This window comes from Maylandia zebra, linkage group LG16 (genome assembly GCF_041146795.1).
Source record: "Maylandia zebra isolate NMK-2024a linkage group LG16, Mzebra_GT3a, whole genome shotgun sequence".
Taxonomy (NCBI): domain Eukaryota; kingdom Metazoa; phylum Chordata; class Actinopteri; order Cichliformes; family Cichlidae; genus Maylandia; species Maylandia zebra.
This window is the reverse complement of record NC_135182.1, coordinates 24,530,220-24,554,362: the sequence shown is the minus strand read 5'-3', so window position 1 is coordinate 24,554,362 and position 24,143 is coordinate 24,530,220. Positions and strand designations below refer to the sequence as shown.

Genomic DNA, 24,143 nt, shown 5'->3' with positions numbered 1-24,143 from the left:
ATGGAGAAAATTGCACGAATTGTTGCTTATAGTGAGAATAACACCAACGCAATTTGGCTGTGCCAGAGTGTTAAGTGCTAATAAATTATCAGCCCCGACCTAAATTAGGCTTCAAAGTCATTTGACGACAGATGCTAGCACTCTCCATCATAATTTAATGTGGCATCTGGCAGTACTGTATGAGTACAGCAAGCTAGCCATCAGTAGATTTAGTGATAACTTACAATGTCAAACACCAAGACAGAAAATGTCCCTTTTTTTTTTAAACTTGTTACAGGGTAATAATGTAGCTGACCCTTGCTTTAGCTATCTTACACCTAAGAGTAAGGGCAGATAGTGACTTTCTTAGTTTTCTCTTTTTATTACATACAACAGTATTAACACAGAGTGGTAAAAAAAAAAAAACTCCTATAGGTGTTCTTTTCCTTTTTTGTTGCTTGTGTCTGTCTGGCGATGACATGTAATTGGCTTATTTCCAGCCATGGAGAGTTTTCCTTTTTCTGTCATCTCCACAACGTTCTTTCGTGGCTGCATTACTGTGCTGTTCACCCCATCCCTTTATTGATCAAATACAGTACATTATCAGACAAGTTGAGGAAATAAACAGGTCCCTGATGGATTAACAAACAAAGACAGACAAACAAAAAAATACCCCCGCTATACTCTGATAAAGATTTTAAAATACCGTCTTTCCCCCTCAGTTTGTGTTTCTCCAGAAACATGTTGTTGTACCTCTTAAAAGATTTGTCCATTCTTAAGCACCGGTTCCACTGAAATAAAATCTCTTCTACTGCAGTTACCAATGTTTTAGTCAGTCACATGAGCTCATGAAGGTAACATTGAACTGTGCGGTTTGTTCGCTACTCGGACTAGATTGGTAAAGATGAGGAACAGCATGGAAAATTACAGTGGAATTTAAAGGGTCATCTTGTGAGCAGTCAACCTTCTAATCCAAACTTGCCGTGGCAACAATGTGTCAAATGCTGCTCAATCAGGTACTAGGTGATATCACAGCTGTGGCGGTATGTACCGTCCTGTTGGCCCGTTTTAGTGCTGTAACTCTGGCTGCCATTATCGACATTATCTTTTTCAAGTACAAGGTCTAATGTTGTTTCTCCTTCAGAACATATTTCAAGTGGCGGCAGACTTATCTGTCAGTGTGCATGTATGAAATAATGTGTGGTTATTGTAGGTGTATCAAGCCTACAGGCATGTTAACGTGTTTCAGGTATGATTTGAAATATGTGTGTGATAAATGTCTGAATTTCATTACTGGTGCAGTGAAACGTAAAAGTCAAAGCAGCATGACGGCAGGCATGCAGGCCACATCTGGGGTTTTCAGCATGACTGCAGGTTTGCTGGTAAGTCATGACACAACTCTATGTGCATGGACATTTGATTGACTGCACCCAAGCAATAGCAGTTGTGTGAATAGTACAATGTGTGCATCTAGCTGGATGGAAAATGTGCCAAAGGGACAGTGAACAATGATTTAAGGGTGTATAAAGAAAGACATGTAAGGTCATGGAAATAACCGTGCTGGGGCTAACCACAGTTTATTTTTTCCTCCTCTTTTCATCTTTGATTGTGTTAATATTATTTATGTGCAATTTTGATTCTAAAAAAACTGGACTTTTTCTTTTCCAGGACAGAATACACCACAAAGAGATGTCTGTGTTTGCTTTAGGGGCCAAGGACAAAGTAACAAAAGAGGCCGTTAGTGAATGTTGTTATAGTTTTGTCATAGAAAATGCAAAACCAGTGAGTGAGAATACAAGATTAGCAGACATGACAAAGAGAAGTGTTAAGGAAAGGTGAAAGAAGAACCCAGTTTGAGAAGAACAGCATGGAAACGTGAGGACTGTTTACTGTCCATTCATCCCCACCCATACCCCTCTATTCATCGCTAATGTGCTACAGGTGGGTCACTACACCACAGTGTTCCTCTGTCTGTATGGAGGGGGTGGCAATACATTGCCTGTTTTCATAGCAGCCTCTGACAAGTATTCCTGGTTTTCAGCCACAGCAGGGCGAATGCGTCCATTCTGGCGGTAGAAGAAGCGTGTGCTGCAGTCCTGCAGGTACTCAGGATTGTGCAGTGAGGACTTGGGAGGGAGACTGTGCTGCCAGTATTCAGGATTGTCAAAAGTGGCTTTCTTGCCTTTCTTATCAAACATAATGGTGCCGCTGGTGATGCCTGAGTGCAGAGCGTGTCCTGAATGCCCCGAATGCAGGGTGTGTGATGGATACGATGGGTGGGGGAGGTGGCCAGGGGGTACCACATATCCAGTGGAGGAGATGGTGTGGCTTGATGTTGGTGGGTTGACTGTCTGCAGTACTGATTGTGCAACAGAGGATCCGGAGCCAGAGATGGAGACTGTGCCAGCCAATCCATTCTTGGCCCCAGTGTTGAGGAGGGTATTCAGGTACAGTGGCTCGTTGACATACTCATCATCACCATGAGTGGATTGACTTTTGGGGGCAGCAGTGGCTCCAGCCAAATGCAGAGTGTGGCAGCTAGCTCCATCAATCACTGTGTGGGCATCTCCATTCCTACGCCGTGTAACAAAGGGGTTTTCCTCTACAGGGATGAGATAATCTGGAAACAAAAAGGGGATATTAGCATTAGCTAAGGTCTCTACAGTTCTGTTATTGAATGTTCTAAGTTATAGTGTACATATCAGATGCTTTCAAACCCTTAAAAGAACTGGGTACACATTTAATATATTATTTTAGATAAGTACTGTATCACAACACAAACTATGTCATTTAGCTCATTTTTTCCAAACATTTAGAAATTTGATGAAGACATTCAAAACTGTCAGAGTAACCTGAATTGCTCTTGTCTCTCATGGCATTGCCTTTTGCTCCTCGCTCTGATAAAAGACCAGTGGGATCGGCGCTGTAACGCTGTCCATTACTGTCCTCACCTCCGCCTTGCAAGAGGAAAGGAAGCAAGAGAGAGTTTTAAAGTATGCTACTATGAAAACCTTATGTCAAGATCCATATATATTTTCTAATAAACTACGAGGCAGAGCTATAACTGTAGCCAAGTAACTTTAATTTGGGTGATTTAGGGATGACATCTTTATTTTTCATGGGCTGACCGTACAGTACATGGATTCCGATTAGTGCTCGAACGCAGCCATTACCAATATGTTACACTCTTCTCTTTCACTTCTTACTTCTCCAATGAAGTGACATTATAGACACGCTTGCATTGTTAAACTCACTTTACCTACCCAAACAAATATTGGCAGCAAGCATAAAGGGAAAACGTAGAAAAGAATAACTTGAGTCACAATGTCAACAAATAATTCAGGACATTTTCTCTGTTCCGATCTCACCTATCTTGTCTACTGTGACATGACATTTTTGTCACTGTGTCACTGGCTATGGCGTCACCTTGTGGTACATTCAGGCTCAGTGACTGAAAATAAAATGAGGGCTGATTTTGTTTCGCGAATCCTCTCTTTACATATTATAATCAAACCAGATTTTAAAATAAATAAACTGTACCAAAGAATTCTTAGGATATGTCATTAAGTTTCAGTTTATTCATGTAGAGTTTGGTAATGTTTACAAAAACACAAAACATAATGACTCTATGCTTGATATTTGTTTTCAATTTACTGGTATGAGCAACCCAAAGTATTTTTCAGAATCCCTCAATTGAATTTAATCCCATGACCGCTGCTTTTGAATGTCATTCTACTTTACCTTGCACTGTGGTGAGAGTTGAGCCAGCCTCAAGGGTGCTTGACCTTGGGGATGCCTGTTTTCTCAGAGTGCCATTACAGCGGGGGTCATCCTGGCTACCACGGCCAAATCCACCAACTATTTTTCCTCCTGAGGCAAGTTCCTGTGGAGCGAGGCAGCTTCCAGTAACAGGGGGACCAGAGATCACTCTCGGCACGGCAGCCAGCATATCCTCCATGCTGAAACTGGGATCCTGACAGCCAAATTGGTTCTGTGTAGAAGTAAATGAGAGAAAGGGTTCAGTTAGGATAGTAGGAATGTGAGACTGAATTCAAAGAAAATCAGTTTACTAAGACAGATATACGATGAGAGATTAATGGCAAATTGTGTTTAAAATCTAAAATCTAATGTCGAAGTCAATGAACTTTAAGTTCATTACCTTCAAGGGGAAACTGTTTCTATTCCAATCTTTTGTCTACAAACTAGTTAGATTTTCTGGTGTGGTACAAGTACAAAAGCAAAAAAAAAAACAATATAAAAAGTACAACAAAAAAAGTAAGACAAAGACTATTGTAAAAGTGACAATTGAAGTACTTTGTACTATTGTCCATCTGCAATATTAAAATGTGACAGGCAGGGGAGACAAACAGCAGTGCCAAACAATGATATGGCAGCATGACTGCCAAGTACAATTAAAAGGATTTTAATTAAAAGGCTCCATGCAGCAAGTCTTTAAGTAGCCATATCAGAAATGTCATGCTGTGTGCATTTGTGTCTACACTAATGACAAAAAAGGGCTTTTATGAACCTCAGCAAGTGCTTTACTCGGTTTATCTTTTCTCCCCCATATTTTCAGCAAGTTTTATTTTTTTAAAATTTTTTATTAACTTATCCTCAGGTTAATGCTGAGTCGTCTGTGATCTTACGGCAACAGTATATGGAATTTATTTCCCTTAAAGTGGACCTCTGGCTATTTACCTTATTTAATACTAAAAAATTGTTATAATAGTGGATGAAACATGGCTAAATTACCAGATAATGAGGTCAGCATATGATTAATAAACATTTTGAAAAATTTGGGATGCTGTGTAAAATGTAAATTAAAACAGAATGCAATGATCTGCATATCTCATGAACATATACTTTATTCAGAACCAAACCTGCATCAAATATTTAAACTGGGAAAACGTATCATTTTAAGAAAAGTAAGTACACGGCGATGTTTACAGGATCCCCTCGCTGTAAATTTCTGGGAACAGAAAATATAAGTTGCTGAACTTTTGGGGGAGGCATGCTGTCCCATTCTTTTTATCTCTCTCATATATATATACTACAGCTGTTCAACAGTCCTAGGTCTTCTTTGTGTTTGTATTTTTTGATTCACCACACGCCAAATGTTTTTAGTTGGTGAAAGCTCTGAACTACATACAGAACTGCATGCATACAAGCTGTTCCCTTTGTCCAAAGGATGTGGGTTCCGTGTTTTCCAAAAGAATTTCAAATATTGATTTGCGTTCTGCCTTGTTTCAGTCCACCTTAAAAAAAGCTTTGATATGGCTTCTTTGCATGATAGAGCTTTTACCTGCATTTCTGAATAGCACAGCAAACTGTGTACACAGTCGTGAAAGTGTTTCTGAGCCATGGATGGATTTCTATGAGTCTGACCTATTTTTAATTTGCAGTGCATTAAGGGCACAAAGATCACGAGCATGATCCAATATCGATTTTCATTCTTGTCCCATGTGCACATGTCCACATCCAAGAGATTTCTCAAGATCCTTTTTATCCTTTTAATGATCTTATATACTGTAGATGAAGAATAATTCACCGTCTTTAACATTGTTCCTTCAAGAACATTATTATGAAATTGTTCCACAATTTTTAGATGCACTTTTTCCCCCCAGATTGATGAACCTGTGTCCACCTTTACTTCTAAGAAACTCTGCCTCCCTGAGATATTCTATTTATACATAATCATGTTATTGACCTGTAGTCAGTTAATTTAATTCATTGCAAAATGGTCCTCCAACTGTTTCTTTTTAATATTGCTCACTTTTCCAGCTTTTTATTCCCTCATCTAAACGTTTTTGAGATGTTATTAATACTTTTCATAAAATAGCAAAAAGTCTCAGTTTAAACATTTGCCTTTTCTTTATCCTTCTGTAAATGAAATATGGTTTATGAGATTAGTAAATTATTGCAACTTTTTTCATTTAGATTTTATAAAGTGTCCCAACTTTTTCAGAATTGGGTTTGTATCTAAGATACAAATGGCTTCATACTCTAAATGCCCAGTTTCCAACAATTTCTTTTTTCTTTTGGGTCTATATGGTGTCACACAGAGACAGGTACATACTGATGGAGAGATCCATAATACGCTCATCACAGGCACACATCTCACCCAGTGAACCGTTTGTTTACCATACCCAAATCAGTAGAAATCTGCCTTAAAAGATCAGTGTCCTTAAAGCGGGAGAAGCTTAGATTCCTTTTTTCAGACAGATGGTGAATTGAGGAGTTTTATCAAAGTACATTGTAGCAGAAAATTATTTTGAACTATGGAAAATAATTTAGTGAAGTCCACAAATACAAATCTAAAGCAGGAAATGAGCATACTTCTTTACAAGCTTACTAAGTTATTCCAATAAAGTTTTTACTGAGTGCCCAGTTACTGATGACATCTGACTCTTGTCGCACAGTCATGTAAATCTTTTTTGTTTCCTTTTTTTTTGTTAACTTAGAGATCGGAGTAATGCAATTATTAGCAAATAGGAGCTTTAAACAAAACTGTGCCTACTGCTATATTTTGTCCAAACCTTTGCTTGAAATCTCAGGAACTTCAAAGGGCAGAATTGAGGGGCATTCTCATTTTCTGTATGCAACAGCATCGTTCTTTTTTCCTGATATATTACATGTGGAGTCTTCCCCAGTTTCTCATCTAGTGCTCTACATTATAAGCCAGAAGCAATTAGTTGAGGCCTTAGAGCTCATGCTGTTTTCTCATTACAGTGTAACTGCAGGTATATCTACTAAATTTCCCTCTTTCAATCCTCATTTATACCTATCACTCATCAAAAAATAAAAAACAAAATCAATCACTAACCTTAACACAAATATAAAACTGTGGAGTTTCTTTAAATCATATTCAAACACATGCACAGCTGTATTACTTTGTACCCTGAAGATGAACAGAGACTTAATCCAGTGTGAAGTAAAATATTAACTATTACTTGAAGAGTCAAGTAAAGTGCCCCGTTCACCTTTTTATCAAAGCACAAGCTTTTGGCTAGGCTAAACATCTTCATCGCTTTAAACCAAATAGTTTTTAATCTTAGCATGCATTTTCATAATGACATTTCGGAGTATGGTGGCAATGTCTGTTTAAGTGAGTGCAGAACAAATTTCTTCCAGTTATGAGTCACAATAATAGAGTGAAATATGGCTGTATAAGTAAGTGTTTTAATAATCAAGCTCATTACAATAATCAACCTATTTGAAATTGAATGCAAATAACTTCATAATAATTTAAACTAAAAAGAAAGGCCCAGTAGTGGAAGAAAAGTATAGGCAATAGTAGGGAACAGCAGGGGGATTGTAAATATATATACAGATCAGGCAAATACATAATCATTCACTCTCTGAAATGCACTAAAACAGGTTTGAGACATATCTCTCATTGGCATTCAGTGGGTATTTTTATTCTGACATAAACACAGGGGGATTTTGGAATAGAAAATGTTTGAATTCTGGCTGTGTGACTGGTGCTGTGATAGATTTAAGTCCAAAGAGAGACTATGAACATTTGAACAGTCCAAGAACTGAGAAGATCTAGCTGTAAACTCCAATTCAGAAGAAGGCAATTACAACAGTTTCACAAAGGAGAAAGACGAAGGAAAACAGAAAGAGAATTGGACAGCAAGAGACAGATGGGAGTGAACGCGAGAAAGCTGTGTGAGTGCAGTTTTAAGGCCTCAGTCTTTTGTGCTTGAACAGAATAGTCCTGCATTGCACTGAGAAAACCATTCCCATATCACTTTAGAATGCATCTAAATGATTTGAGTACTTTTGCTATATTGTCCCATTTTTCATCTTTCAACCAGCCACACTGCTACTATGCTTAGAAAGAACTGGTAATAAGAGATGGTAATCCAGAGACCATGTCAAATTAAAAGATAAGAAACAAATTTAATGAAAAAAGTAAAAGAAAAACACACAAATTAAAACTTAAGTTCATTAAAGAAGTAATAACAAAAATAATGAAAAAGGGTTGGGCCACCAGTCTTCCTTACAGTGTTAATGAAGGGATTCACTTGGAAAACACAAACTGGCTTACCTAGGTTATTGCAAGAGGTTTCGAACTTTATGACTTTACAGTTTATCATTTAATAGATTTAATCTTGTGTACAATGTTAATAAGTTATTTAAAAATATTCCAGCTAAATATTTTTGTAGGAAAATCTGTGGACATCAACAACAGTACAGTGAACTGAAAACTACACTAAAATATTGGGTTAGATGTCTAGAATGTAGAAAACCATTATGACTAATGGCAGTTGGCACCTCCTATTACCACTGTTACTTCTAGCTTAAAATTCTGATAAAAACAGAGCAACAAGAACAAATTAATTGTTGAGTGAGTACATCAAAAACAGTTAAAATCAATAGCCCATCCAGCTTGACAATGACTACATTAGAAGGGCTAATGCAATCACATGTTCAACCAGCTGGCTAACCAGATCTGTCATCTTTTTAAAGCTCTATTTAGATATTTTACATAGACAAGAGCAAGTCATTTAAGAACTCTATTTGCTCTTATCACCACTGCCAGCTGGGTATACACAGAAGAAAATTAGTTGAACATTTTATGCACGCTTGATATTGTGAAGGGGTGTGAACCTACACCATAATCCATAGCCTTTTCTTAAGCCTATTGCACCATTGTGGTTCTGCCAGGGCCACTACAAAACCTAAAACTAATTATTAAGTGAAATCAACGCAGAACAAAGTCTGAAACAGGAGACAAACCGTGAGTTGTTGGCTGGCAAACTTGTGATTTACTTCACCACCACCACCCTTCTAGCCTCCAAATGTGGACTTAATCTCTCTTGTCACAGCACAGATGCCAGTGGCATCTGCCAGAATAGCAGTATTTGACATGCTAAGATGAAAACATGCTGTTAAGTCTAAGCTATTTTTAAAAATTCCTCCAAGTTTAAACAATCTATTTCTACCGCAAAACACATTGTGCAGTCACATTGCATAATGATCCACCTTAATAACACAATGTAAGTGTATCTTCAGTATTTCTTCCACATATTGAACATTGTATTAGGGCGCTTGAAATAAAATACCTTGTTGGAGTCCATCCTTGTGCGGGGAGTGTATGCCAGTGGGGGGATGTTGAAGGAGTGGGGCACCAAGTACTCCTCAGCATCCATCAGGTCATCTAGTTCCTCCTCATCCAAGAGGCTCTGGAAGAACTTGCTGTCACTGGGGCTGGGGAGCTTCATGCGATCATCACCCTGAGTAAAGTTTGATTCAGTTCAATTCAGTTTTATTTATATAATGCTAAATCACAACAATGGCCTCAGTGCATTTTATATTGTAAGATACAAAGTCTACAATAAAACTGAGAAAATCCCAACAATCCAAAAAAACAAAAAACAAAAACCCACTATTAGCAACAGTGGGATTGAAAAACTCCCTTTTAACAGGAAGAAACCTCCGGTAGAACCAAACTCAGGGAGGGGCGGCCATCTGCTGTCACCAGTTGGAAGTGAGGGGAGGGAGAAAAACATTTATTGACGATAAAGCAACAAGTTAAGTCAGACTGTGGTTTGGGGCCTTGTCATTGGCAGATCCATCTGATACTTTTGAGAAAGGCTGATATGCAGAGAAACAAGAAAGGGAGGGTGGGGCACAGAAACCACAACAAATGTGTATGGGGTGGAAGTAGACATTAATAGATATATTATCAGACGGAGAGTGTTTGGAGTGAGGTCCAGCTTGTTATTCTGATAACACATTAGCTATTATTTTTAACACTTTTATAGCCTCTGCAGCTTATATTTTACTGAAGTTAATTTGAAAATATCAGAATAACAAGTGTGATAATGTCAGATTTGTTTCATGACTGTTTTACTTGTGTTACTTAGAGAAACCTTTTTTGAATGAGCACTTATTTTAACACAACATAAGCAAAATCCATGTTTTTTTTCTTTTACAAAGAAATGGGAAACAGAAAAACTCTCTATATGAAAAACTGACACAGTAACCGAAGACACACTATAAAGATAACATACATATTCCGATACCATCAATTTACCTACCTGGATGACCAGATATCTTTGGGGATCTCGAGCCATTCGAGTGAACTCGGCAGCCAGCTCCTTGAACTTGGGTCGACTGTCTGCATCAATCATCCAGCCTGAAAGGCATTTCTTTATTATATATTTAACAATACGATGTTCCAAATAAAAATAACGTGTGTGTGGGGTGGAGATGCCATCTATACATCTTATTGATGTGTATAACTTTCCCAGTCAACATTCAATTTGAGGCTTCATCTATCCCCATCAGGATCCTGTTTTTTGTTCCTGTGTAAATTTACTGTTACCCCATTTAACTATTAGGAACAATGTGTTGAGAAGGTGTCAGTGGAGATTTGGCAGTGCAGTTGAGTGGTCTTCCTACTTTGGTGTCAAGGGTAATGCCTCCATAGACTGAGGCTTTGGATTAAAGGCTACATAATAATGCACAATAATTAGACTTTGATATCATCTTTCAAGCATTATTTTTTGACATGCAGCTATCTCTACAAAGTGAATAATTCATTGTGAACGGGTATTTATACGTAAAGTGATAAATTGAAATTATTCTGAACTTGAACTTATTTCCTGACTGGTCGATATGGTAGGTTAAATCTATCATGATGGTGGTTTCAATTGCACTCAAAGCAGCTCTGTATTACACCATTATGCTATTAAGTGGTGGTGATAGTGGAGTCTGGTGTGTTTGCTCGTGTATTGATGGGGCAGATGTGGTGGATTATCCCTGGGCCAACTGTGGTGGGAAGGTCTGGGTAACAAAAAACTGTAGCTAACCTGTGAAAGCTTGACATCAATCACATGACATGAAAACAGGCCATATTCCCCTACTTCTTAAGATTTTTGAAGATTTCATTTTTAAACCATTTTCCAGAATGCATTGTTTCATAATGATTAATTACATGAGTTTAAATTAAGTTCTCTTCTTTATTCAAATATAAATACTGTTTCATCGCTATAATGGCCATATGGAGCTATGTGCTCTTCTGCCAGTTTCCATGTGAACATGATGATATAATGCCAAAGCAATCATGTGGTCTGGCCTTGAGTACAGGCTGACTAGGTAAAGGATGGTTAAATGTGGCTTTAGATGTGAATACATAAATACATACACAAGCCATTTCAAATGTAAAATTGATTATCTTTTGTCTTGGTGCATAGCGTCTATTATTATTGCCAGTAAAGCAGAGGATAGTGAAATTAGTTAAAGCTTCAGAAGTACACTGAGCACATGAGCCTTTTCAGCATGTGCAGTGTTGCAGAAAGAAGTCAGATAAGAGGCAGGTGATAGTAACCTCTCCCTGCCGTGTCTGTGTCCACTTGCCAGATTGGCGCAGGTTGAGGGTGACCGTAAAAGCCAAGGTGACAGAAACGGCCAGAGGCTGAACCTTGGAGAGCAGTAGAGAAGGCTGAAGTGGTGCTGGCACCCAGTCTTTGTCCTGTCAGCAGTGGCCAGAGGGTATAGTGCCACCTGTGACCCCAGTGCCTGACAGTATAACAGCAGTGGCTGACCACTAAGGCCAACCTGTTCATGCTTAGCAGTCCTCTAAAATTGTATACAAGTATGATCAATTAAAAGAAAACAGGTGGGCTAAACTGTAGAACCGCAATCTACCGATTACCAAATGTTTTCTGAACATGTTTTCTATTCAAAACTAGCTAGCATGTTTCCTCATCGCTCTCAGTTTAACATGGTAGAAGCAGTAATTATTAATTCTGATTTATTTGATTTGTTGCATTTGATTTTAGTTTATTAAAGAGAGTTTCTGTTCTTCTGGTTACTTTGAGATTTTACTTACATTTGACCATGACCATGTAAACATCAATGGTGCAGATGGGTGGTTGAGGAAGACGCTCTCCCTTCTCTAACAGATCTGGGATATCTCTTGTAGAAATCCCATCATATGGCTTCCCTCCAAAGGTCATCAGCTCCCAAATGGTTACACCTGAAAGATGTAGGAGTAGTGATATATGAGCACAGAGGCAGACAGATTAAGTAAGGAGAGACAAAAAGATAATTACAAAAACAAGAACAAGTAGAAAGTTGAAAGCCCAAATTCACTAAGTAAGTGGAAATAGGAAAACAAAAATAAATGTTCCTTTTCTTTTAGAGTAAGGAAGCACAAGTGCACTTTGAAATCTTTTTCATTTAATGAAACAGACATTTGAAAAAGAGATGTCTTAAGAAAACAGTAAATGTTGTTTTACCAATAAGTCTCAGTCTCAAGCAAATTACATAAATAAATGACAGGAAAACATAGGCGTGACTCTGCTTTTAACCACCTTGCTACAGTGTCGCATTGTAAGCTATGGGTAAGATCTTTGTCAGACAGGTATGCAGAAATGACAAGGCTTGGATAAAAGCAACACCTTGTGCAAAGACTCATGATGTGACCAATAACAGTTTTATGCTTCCTTGTGCAAACTACACTCAAGTGTCCCCAAATTATTCCCTTATTCGCCGCAATTTTTTACAGATTGCAAAACCCACCAATCAGCCAGGTCTGGTCTGTTCTAATTAGCCACCAAGGAAAAAATCAACCATTCAAATGGTTCTTGATTCTTGTGAAACTAAAAAGATGAGTTAAAAATAATGTTCAGGATTTTATTAATCACAATTTACTTCACATTACACTACATGTATATGAGTTCAAAGTAAAGTGTCCATCCACTGTCTATTCACCGTCTCTTGGCTGCTCTTAGCGTTTTAAATGGACAGGGAAGAGTCGGAGCCAAGCTCTCAGCAGGAGCATGATCTCACCCTCTTTCCTCTCATGGTCCTTCTGTCCTCTCCCTCACAGCCTTGTACCTTCAATAGTTTTCTCCCACTACATGTATTTTGATGTAACTGTCTGTAAATAATGAATAAAACCAAGAATATGAAGATGGCCTTGAACACATTCTACCTCATGCACCCTTTTTCTATTCCCCTCTTTATTTCTTGTCACACACACAAGTCTTATTTTATTTTTTCCTTTGTCTGCAAATTCCTGCTAGACTGTCAGCGGTTGAGCAACTAAACTAGGCACACAGGTACACTTTAAAGGGCCTCGAATGCTCTTAGTGACATCTGATATTACGATGGCATCATGTTACCTAACAATCACCCACCACTGGCTAAAATAACCATTTGCAGTATTTATGTACCTAAAGCACCATACTAAAATATTCTATTGCTTAATTTCGGGACCGTAACATGTAATTTATATCTACAAAAGTTGAATTACACATCTGATACATTATGCTGCCATATGCTGCCTAGCAACTGACATTGTTGTTTCTAGTATATTGATGGCAACATGACAATAAAGTAGTAAGAAACAATAAAACTTTTTGCAAAACAGGTGATAAGAATCTGTGCTTTATTAAAATTGTGGCCATTTTTTTTAATTTCAGCTTTTCTATTTACATTTCATTGGATGAAGGTCAACCAGTGCCTTTGTTATCAATAAAATTATATAGAAAACTGTCATTGTTATATTCAAAGGACACTTACCATAACTCCAAACGTCACTCTGATGAGTAAACTTCCTGTAATGAATACACTCAAGGGCCATCCATTTGATGGGCATCTGTTAATAAAAGCAGAGATGTTAGTACCCTTATACTTAAGGAAAACTCTAATTTTCCATGTGTTTTTATACTAAATATCAGCTAGTTGGGTGTTGACAGTGATAATGGACCATTTTGGCAAAGATACATCAACAACACTGGTGATATGCAGCTTAACACTATAATTAGATATGAAATTCTATTTATTACAGCGATGGAAACTGAGAGGAGGGGCTATGGAAGATCAGAATTTGTCTTTCACTCAGCTGAGGGGAAAATACTACAGTGATCGTCACTGATATAAACCGTGTTGGAGACACTGGAAAGAGACGAAGAGAGAGGGATGAAAAAGACTTTCTTGAGTAAAGAGGTTTTGAAAACAAAATACAAAAGCGGCAAAGGATAAACAAAGATTAGAAGAGGTCAGAACTCAGTGTAAGTACAGCCTCAAGGATATATTTGTTTACTATGTTTACAGGGTTTTGAAATCCCCAAAGGTAAATAACACGGTCCAGTAGAGCAGAATACCATTTCACTCCAGTGAAACTGTCCTTTGTGATGGGCTAAGTTCTTCTTGTAGAATATGAAACCCTCATTAATGTTAATGTGTATCGCTGTCTTTTACAAAATGTCAGCCGTAAGGTTCAAAATGGTTATTTATTAATATTGTATCTCCTAAACCAACACTTTATTCAACAAATAACTGAGGTAGATGGGCCCTTATTACAAGTTCAAGTGATCATACCGGACCAATTGCAAAAGTAACAAAAAGCACTAACATGATGGTTACTGCAGCCTGTACACACTCCAACATTCAAACTGCATTTTTCATTTAAATGTTAAGGAAAGAATTATAAAGCAGACGTTTTTGGCACGTTTCTGGTTCAAATGCAAATGAAATTGAGATTTTTAAATGAAAGCTTTTGCATTATTCTCGTTCACTTTCCTGACAGTCAGAAGAGAAGAGACAGTCAGTCTATACAGAGCAGAAGCCAGCAGCAGATTAGTTTAGCTTAAATGCCTGATCTGGGTCTTTTTGAAGATATCAGGCAATCAGCACCTCAAAAACTCACTACATAGTAGCTATTTGAGCTTAAAAAAACCAAAACAAAGCAAAGTTTCGGATCCCTTTTAAAATGACTCTCCTTCCTAGCTGTCACCATCTCAAGTAACATTATCTTCACTTCACCTGCCTCTCCTCTCCTCCGCTAAGAGTGTGCCTGCTTTACTCTGCTCTGTGTGTGACACATATAGGGGAGCAGATGAAGAGCACAAAAGACACAAGGAAAATGTGAAACAAAGAGCAAAGGAGAGGAACAAACAAACAGTGGAGACTTCAGACCAAAGAAAAAAAAATAGCCCATATAAACAACACAAGTCTTCAACTTCATACATTCAAATGTTGCTAATGTTAGATCGACCTTATTCACAATCACAAGCTCTGATAACTTCAGCCCATTCAGCTATGAAAACATAGTTATTAATTTATGTTTTTTGAGGCTATAATTTCGTACACTGCACTTCCAAGGTGAACATGTTCAGCGGTGGCATTGATGGCTTGTTTTGCTTGCGAAACAGTCTTCTACGATTTAAAAACTCATTGTTCTCTCTAGAGCAAAAGAAGGCTTCCCAGCCAGGAAATTGTTTAATGTTTGCTTTCCATGGCAGTGTGTGGCAGTGATCATCAACTCAGATTCTCAGAAGGAAATTAAATGTCTATTTACCCCCCAAAATTAACCAAATTTCATTATTTGACAATGTTTCTAAAGGAGATGTCACGATTTACCTTTCCTCCATCAGCATTATATTCTTTTTCATTGACATCCAACAGGCGAGCCAGCCCAAAGTCAGTGATCTTGATGTGGTTGGGAGATTTGACCAGGACATTTCGGGCTGCCAAATCCCTGTGGACGAGCCTACGCTCCTCTAGATACATCATTCCCTGCAACACAACAGATGCACATAAAGACAATATTTCCCTCCAAGTTCATTTGCAACAACATACATGATACTGCTGTCTATAAATCAAATTCATGCAAGTTAAGATCACCATATGTTGTCGTCATTATCACTATCAAGTCAACGTTAGAATTTTTCTAATTATTTATATCAGCATCATTAAAACCACTTTGATATTTTTAGATTTATAATTCCCATCAATCAACAACTAGACTGTAGAAAAGCCCCCGTAACTGCCAAATGCTTGGCAATGCAATCAAAGGCAGTATCCATAAGCATGTTTTCAATTAAAACAGGACTCATAGGAGCAAGAATGTTGGAGTAAAACACTTCCATCTGTATATTTACTTAACAATTAGGAAACCAACCCTGTGCTCTGTCTTTACAACTGATATGCTTTAGAAAAAAACCCAACAAAACAAACTCTCAAAACATTTTACTGTTGCAGTTTTAGGTTAATAGGTTAATATTTTAAATCCCAATTTTAATGTCACTGGGATGTTTTCCCCATTTTTTTTCAGCAAAAAGTACAAGTGCTTAATAAAAACAAAACAAAAAAACAATTACAAGAAAACAAAAAAACATCATTACCATGTGTAGAGAGGCACGTGTGCACAAACATGTGCACCGGTAAAGAGGATATCAGAATTTGCATCATTACAAAAGCAGAAAGGCAACCTCAGCGTGAAGCAAAATGCCAGCCATGTCCTAAAGCTACAATATAATATCTCCATAAAGCTGTGTAAAGGCTTTTCACTTTCTACACCTTGTGCAGCACATCTTGAGCCTACACTGCCTATTGTGCATCACTGCTAGAGTGGACTTGAAGAAACAGAAAAATAGGGGAAAACTATTTCAAATTGGACAAGCAATAATGTAAGCCACTTTGTTTGAAGTGGTGAGAAGATAGAGAAAACGAGGCCTTATTTGAAGCCATAACAAATTGGATTTAGCTGGAATGGGCTGGAATGAAACGAGAAGTAGGAGCAGGAGGAGAGTAGAGGGATGGAGATAGGTGGGGTTGAGCTACACCAGTCTAAGAGGTGAGATAACATTCATACAGTTGTAAGGCTATGATCACACTGCCTCGTTTGGCTTAATCTCAGGAGCGAACAGGTGCTTTTAGCATACCTGCACATATACATACAAACCCATATGCACCTGTAGACATGAATATGACATAATATTGCTTTCATAAGACGCTGACATAATAAATCATTCTCATGAGCAGATAATTCTATTACAGTACATGTCCATCCAGCTATTCACTGCAGCGCAGTACAGGAACAAGTTCAATAACTGCATATGTGGGACTATATCACCATGCACCTACATCTGCCCTTAAAATTAAGGGCAGGAGGTGAAGTTATTTCACTTCATGAAAAGTATAATGATTTGTGCCAATCAAAAAAAATCACATAAATTGCTGTGGAGACTGAGATTCATAACTGTTGTAGGTAGCACCTCAATGAAGTAATCAAACATATCATACATAAACATACTATTACAGTACAACAGAGTGCATTCTTTGTTTTGGCTATTATATCAGAATGAATCAGTATCTCTCAGATTTGCATGGTCAGATTGTACAAATGAGTGCTTATTTATGAGCTTTAGCGTTAATGACTTTTACTACTGGCTCTAAGCTCAACAAGCACTTGTAAGGCAAATTTAAGCTCTGCTCTTATAGCCAGTGCTGCCAGTTTGGGAATATGTTAGGAGATTAATGTGCCCAATCGCTGAGACTGTGACTAATGGAAACTATGCAACTCGAGCAATGTACTTGTATTTAAACTTTTTTCTTGTAAAACATACGGCATGACTAATGTGCAGGTTTTTGCTATTTACATGAGCAATCTAATGATGTCTGATTCCACTCTGTGCCAGAGCTAAAAAAAAATTACAGTAACAATGAGGATCCATGAGCTGATATGTTATGATGTACCATATGCTCAAAAGCAGAATTTACATTAAAAGCAGAAACGCTGATATACACTAAGGGGATGATTATTAAATTTCAAACATGCCAACGTGTGATTTTCAGTGTCTATGAGAGTGTCTATTCTTTTCCCCAAAGTGTTGTGCCAACTTTTGCAAGCATACCTTGCCCAAAATGCTGCAGAAGGGGTAGAATTGAAAATGGACAAAGGCCAAGCTGGTCATTGCCCATGGCTCATCGAGTCTGTGTGTATGTCAATGTATACACTGCCAGGTTTCTGACAGATTCTTATTTGTACATAAATCGCACCCAGTAATCTCCTCAATTTTCGAGACAATTAAGCAGCGGAGAGAGAATGGATGGTTTGGCAACCCATGAATTTTAATTTGCCAGCACGATGAGATTGAGAGGGGGAGGTGATGGTGTGTGTGCAGAGTGGGAAGTGGCTGCAGACGTGCGTAAGGAACAAACTTTTTTTTCTTTTTCTACTCGGTTGCTCTCATTTACTGGCCTCCCATGTGGACATGATGAGAACAACTCACTGCCAGAGGTTTTGTAATTGCAGCAAACCTGGATGAGACAGCCAGGCTGCTGCCAGTAGTGGAAGCTGTATTTCAGGTAAGCTTGCCACCAGAGAAAATCCACAGGGTTCAGACAGACTCTGTTATGATCGCACCTCCAGACGAGAGGTGCTTTCCAATCAGTAGGGATAAGACCTATGCCCTAAACCTTGCACACTGAGATTTTACACGGCAAAGCAAGCCAGGGAGAAAAATCTCTAGAATACCTAGAAGCGGAACAGTCTTCAAATGCCCCCATCAGAATTTTAGGAAATATAAGTATAACAGAACAACAACAACAACAAAACCCATTCATACCATGTAACTCTCACATTAAACAGGTTTTATTTACATATAATAAAATAGCATCACTGTAATCTACACTAACTCAGCCATCCTTATTAAACTTTCTGATGGGAAGAATGTTTGTTTAAAAAAGCTGCAAAGAAGATCTCATTTATAGAAGGGACGGTGAAAAGGACATAAGTAGATACTACAGGTATACAATCTATACAGGTGCTAAACCATCCTCATGGCAGTGAAGAAAATCGCTACTCTCTCGGAAAATATTCTGATATCCTGCCATGGTTATTTGGGCCTATTTCAGAGAGGCCTGCAAACAAAACCCAAGTGGAAGGCATTGTCCTTAGATGTGTTTTGTGAAGACAGATTTGGCAGCGAGTGGCAAAGGGCTGGAGATTAAATCAATAGGAGGAGAGCGAAGAGAGGTGGTGCCCATTTTTCACTGACTGGCACTTCCCACTGTTGTTTATTCTGGCAAGATACACACACACACACACACACACACAGAGACACAGACAGATGCATGCAGAGAAAGCTGTCGACCCACATAGCCACCACACGCGCACACACAGAGAAATCTATAATCAAGTGATTCATCCTGAATAATGTTATTCATGAGGAAACACTTCTAATGAGACTGAACATCCAACAGAGGCTCTATAAACCTCTTGTGTGTTCGCTTTCTTCAGTGAGTGTATGTGTATGTGTGCCTGAGGTTATTCTCATGCTGTGCTTATGTAGGAGTGATGTTTCTCACTGTGGATTTATGCTCATAAAGATTCAGGAAGAATTTATAGATTGCACATGGTGACACATAATTAAAGCTGTATTCATAGTGTTACAATTTCCTACATGAACGGTGAACTTTAATTTCATTAAACAAATACAGTAACAGCATTTTTGTGAGGTGTGAGAGGAAAATAATATAGGAATACAATATCTTTCAGTTAAAACAACTCCGCACTTAAGACACAAACTAGTATTGACGATACCGTCACCAAGCATCAACAAATCAATTCTACCTTGGACTGCATTGTTCCCTTTCTGGCTAATTCTCTGTGTTATTTCTGCTTCCTTTGGTTTCTGTAGGCTAATATGTTTAAGTGGATACCATTTAACCAAGAACAGTCGTGAAAGCTTGAAAGAGAAAGCAACTAAACCTCTCTAGAAATGAAAGAAACCTAGTTGCCTGATAGCAGGATATAAGATGGAAGTTGGGACTGCATACACTGAGAAGCACAACTATGTGGCTGGGATAGTGTGCAGGAACATATTTGCCGCATACAGAGTAGAAGTCCCCAAGTCCCGATGGGAGACTAAAGGTTGTTGAGAACAACAAGAATAAGGTTCCAGACAGACAAGCAGATGCTGGCTAACCAACCTGATATAGTGGATGCTGATAATGAGTAGAAGAGCTGTGATTTGTAGTTGTTGATAGCAACATCAGGAAGAAGGAGCATGAGAAAATATAGAAACAGTGAAAGATACAAAGTCCAAAGTGATACCACTGGTAATAGCAGCATTAGGAGTTGTAACCCCCCAAACTCAAACAGTAGCTCCAGCAGACTCCAAATAAAATCAGATGTCATCAGATGCTGCGCAGATCCCCCAAACCGCCAGGCCTCTGAGAGGACCCAAGCCACCTGCTCACAAGCCTTCAAAGAGAAATGGTCCAGTCTTCCAACGTGACTCACAGCAGGAAGTAGTCAGTGCCCTGTCAGCCTTTGACAGTGTGTAATTCAGTCCACAGTTTGTTAGGTTGTTGTTTGCACACATCTTGCATTCAAGGGATCATCTCTGATCGCCCACAAAACCTAGACATTGCCCAGCTGTTCATTCCTGGGAGCGTCTGCAGCTTCTTTTTTGGAATGGGAGGTAATGTTGGAGCACCAGCATAAACTTATACACAAAAATTCCCTCTTTGCGAGAGAGTTCACTCTTTAGTAAATTCAAGGAACATTGCACTGAGCTACTAGGTGCTTCTTGGTCAGTATGGATGAATTCCCCCATGCAATGCATATAACCCCTCACACTGGATAAACTGGCATAGTAGCATCACATCAGCATTGCATACCATATGATCAGTCCTTGTCCATTCATGTCGACTGCCTTATTCCAGTAGCACACTTTTCATCAGTATGTACTGGTTCCCCAACCCCTGATTTGTATCTTGTTAAGTATGGTTTATGTTCTGTTTTCAGTTAGGCTTGAGTAGTATATTGTGCTTGGTATTTGTTAGTAGCTCAGGAATTTAGATTCTATCGGAAATAATACCAACAGGTATATCAATCAAAGTGAAATGCACATTTTCTGTGATGTCGGTGTTGTTATAAAATACTGTGCATTTCCTTTTGAGTGCATAACATCAGACCCTGTAGAAAAGTGTGATTACAATGAATGATAGTAATTTTATAATACTGAATAGTGAGCAGCAAGAGAGCATGACTCATCTGTGCTATTTTTCTCTTTTATTATTCTGCCTCTTTTGCTCATTTTAACAGGGATGCCAGTATCTCTGGAGGGCACAGGATGTTTAGTGACTGTCTGTTTCGTGTTATCATATTGAGAATAATGGTGCAGTTTTATTGGAGACCGGTGACATCAGTACAGAGATCTGCTTAATGCGGTACATGTTTAATGTAGGGTTTAGATATAAAAAGACCCCAGTAGGCTCGGGAGAAGGTGAATCACCGTTTAAGGAATGAGGTGAAACAAATCGGACCAATGTGGAGGAGAAACTGAGAGAAAGGTGGGGGGGAATGATAACACAATAATGATGAAAGCGGTAGGCTTTCATTTCATTTTGAGCTCCCATGTCGGAATGAATTTAGAAAATGACATTAGTGGGCAGCTTGAATATGAACAATTTGTCTGTGCTCAGAATGAGTTAGCACTTTGCAAAAGGAAACCTTGTTCATATACATTTATTCTCTCTGATGAACCCTTAATGCAGATGCACTACCATACCTACAACCTAGACGAGGGGGGTTCTCTTTTATGTGAAAACAGACAAATCTGCACCTGCACAAATTGGCAATTGCACAAAGTGCATCTGAGCAATATGCATTCATCTCTTTAATTAAAGATCAGCTAGTAAAACACTAAAAGTTGTGAATTAAAGGTATTGAAGAGAAGGATAAGTGATACTGACAATGTATTTTTTTTTTTAAAAACTATGTCACCGTACAAACAATTATCCCCCACTGGTGAAAGTTCTTTTTGTTTTGAACTGTGCGCTGGGATGAATGCATAATGCCTATATGTTGTACTTTCATGTTTACTTCACTCTCTAGACAAATTATCTGTGATCTCAGAGACAAAACCGGAATATTGTGACAGAAGTAATTTTCCATAGTTTCTTTTGACCCACAACAATTCCAAAAATATGAAAAGTAGTACTTTTCCTGCATTTCGAGTGCATCTCAGAGTGATGTATTCCAAACTCTTTGCATACTCTTATGCAAATATGATGTGCCTTTAAAAAGAGATAACATTTGGCTTGCATTTCAGCATGTGTTGTGTGTAGAATTATAACACACACATTAGTACGCCCAGACAATCCTCAATTGTGCGTAAAGCATTCACGGATGCCTCAGAGCAAAGAGCTGGCCTGAGAATCTTTTTGTAGAATTAAGTCTCTTGTGTCTCGCTATTGCTACTATGTCAGGTTCAGCATTAATAAAAGGGGTTAGAGAAGCAATAAATGCCAGCTGAAGTCAAGTCAAGGGTTTTACTCACCAAGTGACCTATCATTTCTATTTTCTGACCTGTGCTCTGGCAGAAGCAGAGATGGAACACTAATAATAAATGATAAAAGATAAGTTTGTACACGTATAAAACTCAGCCCTTACAATCCCCAACAATTGCAATACTGGCGAAACTGTTTTGTTGTTTTGAATTACAACAACCAGCAATAAATATTTACAACTAATAATTTGATTTATGGGGCTATTTTGGATAGTTATTTTTTTCTGGGAGGAAATGTAAATTAACAGTATAAGACCGCTAATTCTCAGGTAATTGCTGGATGAAGTGTAATTTGAACTATTTTAAATTCTTTTAAAAAGTAGAACTGGTGAAATTCAGATTAGTTAAATGAGTTTTAAAGAGCAAATCAGGGCTGAATACATTTGTAGGTAAATTGGACTAACATAGGAAATTCCCTGATAATATGCAACTTAATCAGAGTAGTGCTTACAATATGGAAAACTATTGTACACTGGATAAATAGCATAATTGTTGTTGCTATTTTGTGAAAGCCGCAGGCATCTGACAGATACTCACACTGTGTCCTTTTGCAAGAGACCAGTCTTACTCCTGACTTGTCACATTTGGAGACTTGGGCAGGCATCACGTTTAAACATTAGTAACTCATTAGTGTTATTTCTCAGTCTGTTAAAATTTTGAACCGAATCAGAATCTTTTCCTAATCCCTAATCCTAACCAAAGTTTTTGCCTTAATCTAGCCAAACATGGAGTAAAAAGAAAGCAGGGCTTTGCTACCCATTAAAAGCTGAAAACACTGTTCAGCTTTAAAAAAGTGACAAAGCCCTGCTTGATAAACCCGGTAATGTAAAGTTTGTCCTTATCATTGGATACAGTGGGCACATCAAAGTACAAAATACCTTGTATCATTGTCTGATATCCAGTGTCTTTTCTGTCTAACACAATGGGAATGAGAAGAAGTTGACTGATATGAGATTCAAGACCCACCAATGCGGATGATATTTGTGAATGCCAGCTTTAAAATTCAAAGTCCACTATAGGAAATACGTGAAGTATATAGAAATCTTATTGGAAATATTAAATATTTGTGATGTTTATGGGAGCTTCAGATATCGGGTTCACTAAAAGATTCAGCAGAATGAGTTGGCCAGTATGAGCATGGAATCTCTAATAGCATGTAATTCGTAATTACATGTGCATGCACCTTTTTATCTATACTTACATTAACCTCCTAGGACGTCCACATATGTGGACATCACATTTTGGGTTATTTAGACCAAAATACTCAATTTTGCTCTACAAGGGCCTGATATCCACTTACGAGGACATTATACCGCTACTGTTCTATAAAAATTTTAAACAAATACCCTCATATGTGGCTCTTATTTTTCATAAAAACAAAAACAAGGTAAAAAAAAATCTGGCTATTCTTTCTTTTTACATTCATCGGGCCCCAATATGCTCAAATATCAAAGAGAAATTAAAAATGCATGCCGTGGAAGAGTTCGGGTCTTAGGAGGTTAAAGCGGGTGACTGTTAAAGATCAGGCAGTATGGATAATCTTCTGATCTTACAATCAATAACATCATAACTCAATAACATGAGTAAGCTAAGATGATACATACCTATGAAACTGTGCTTTATCTAATCACAGTGGAGATGAAGGGGAAGTGTCTCATTCCATATGCTGTAACGTATGGGGTATGTATGCTGTTGCTAAAGAGCTGTCAAGCAGCCATCATGATAAGTGGGATTTACTCTCTTGACTCTGAATGAGTAGAGGCTGACCTTACTTAGTCATAGCTGTAGGTGTAAGTTATCTACCGTCACACAATGAATATAAGCTGCTTTTAAATAGATAATGTATAATTCAGTCAAAGGTTTAGCTCATATCAGTGGAGAATAGCGTATGAACGTGATCATTTTTACTGGAAATTAAAATATCCATTTTTTCATGCAATGGAGAAAAAGCAAAAGGTCAAGTTTCATGTCACTGGTTGTATAAAAAAATCAGAAAAATATAAGAGCCTGAGAGAATAACAACAATAAAATATCATTAAGAATGCAAAGGGAATCCCT

At 38.1% G+C, this 24,143-nt stretch overlaps 1 protein-coding gene across 3 annotated transcripts in view; it reads right to left on the bottom strand.

The window, feature by feature from the left end:
• Positions 1-539: 539 nt before the first annotated feature.
• Positions 540-24,143, bottom strand: part of erbb4b (erb-b2 receptor tyrosine kinase 4b) — a 343,553-nt gene continuing 319,949 nt past the window's right edge. For all 3 annotated transcript variants that reach the window (XM_076875129.1, XM_076875130.1, XM_004555522.4), the window contains exons 21-28: positions 15,364-15,519; positions 13,522-13,597; positions 11,825-11,971; positions 10,029-10,126; positions 9,051-9,221; positions 3,721-3,970; positions 2,832-2,936; positions 540-2,599 (exon numbers count right to left, since the gene is read on the bottom strand). In XM_076875129.1, coding sequence (XP_076731244.1) covers positions 1,929-2,599; positions 2,832-2,936; positions 3,721-3,970; positions 9,051-9,221; positions 10,029-10,126; positions 11,825-11,971; positions 13,522-13,597; positions 15,364-15,519 — 1,674 coding nt within the window. In that variant the 3' untranslated portion in view covers positions 540-1,928. The remainder of the gene's footprint in view (positions 2,600-2,831; positions 2,937-3,720; positions 3,971-9,050; positions 9,222-10,028; positions 10,127-11,824; positions 11,972-13,521; positions 13,598-15,363; positions 15,520-24,143) is intronic.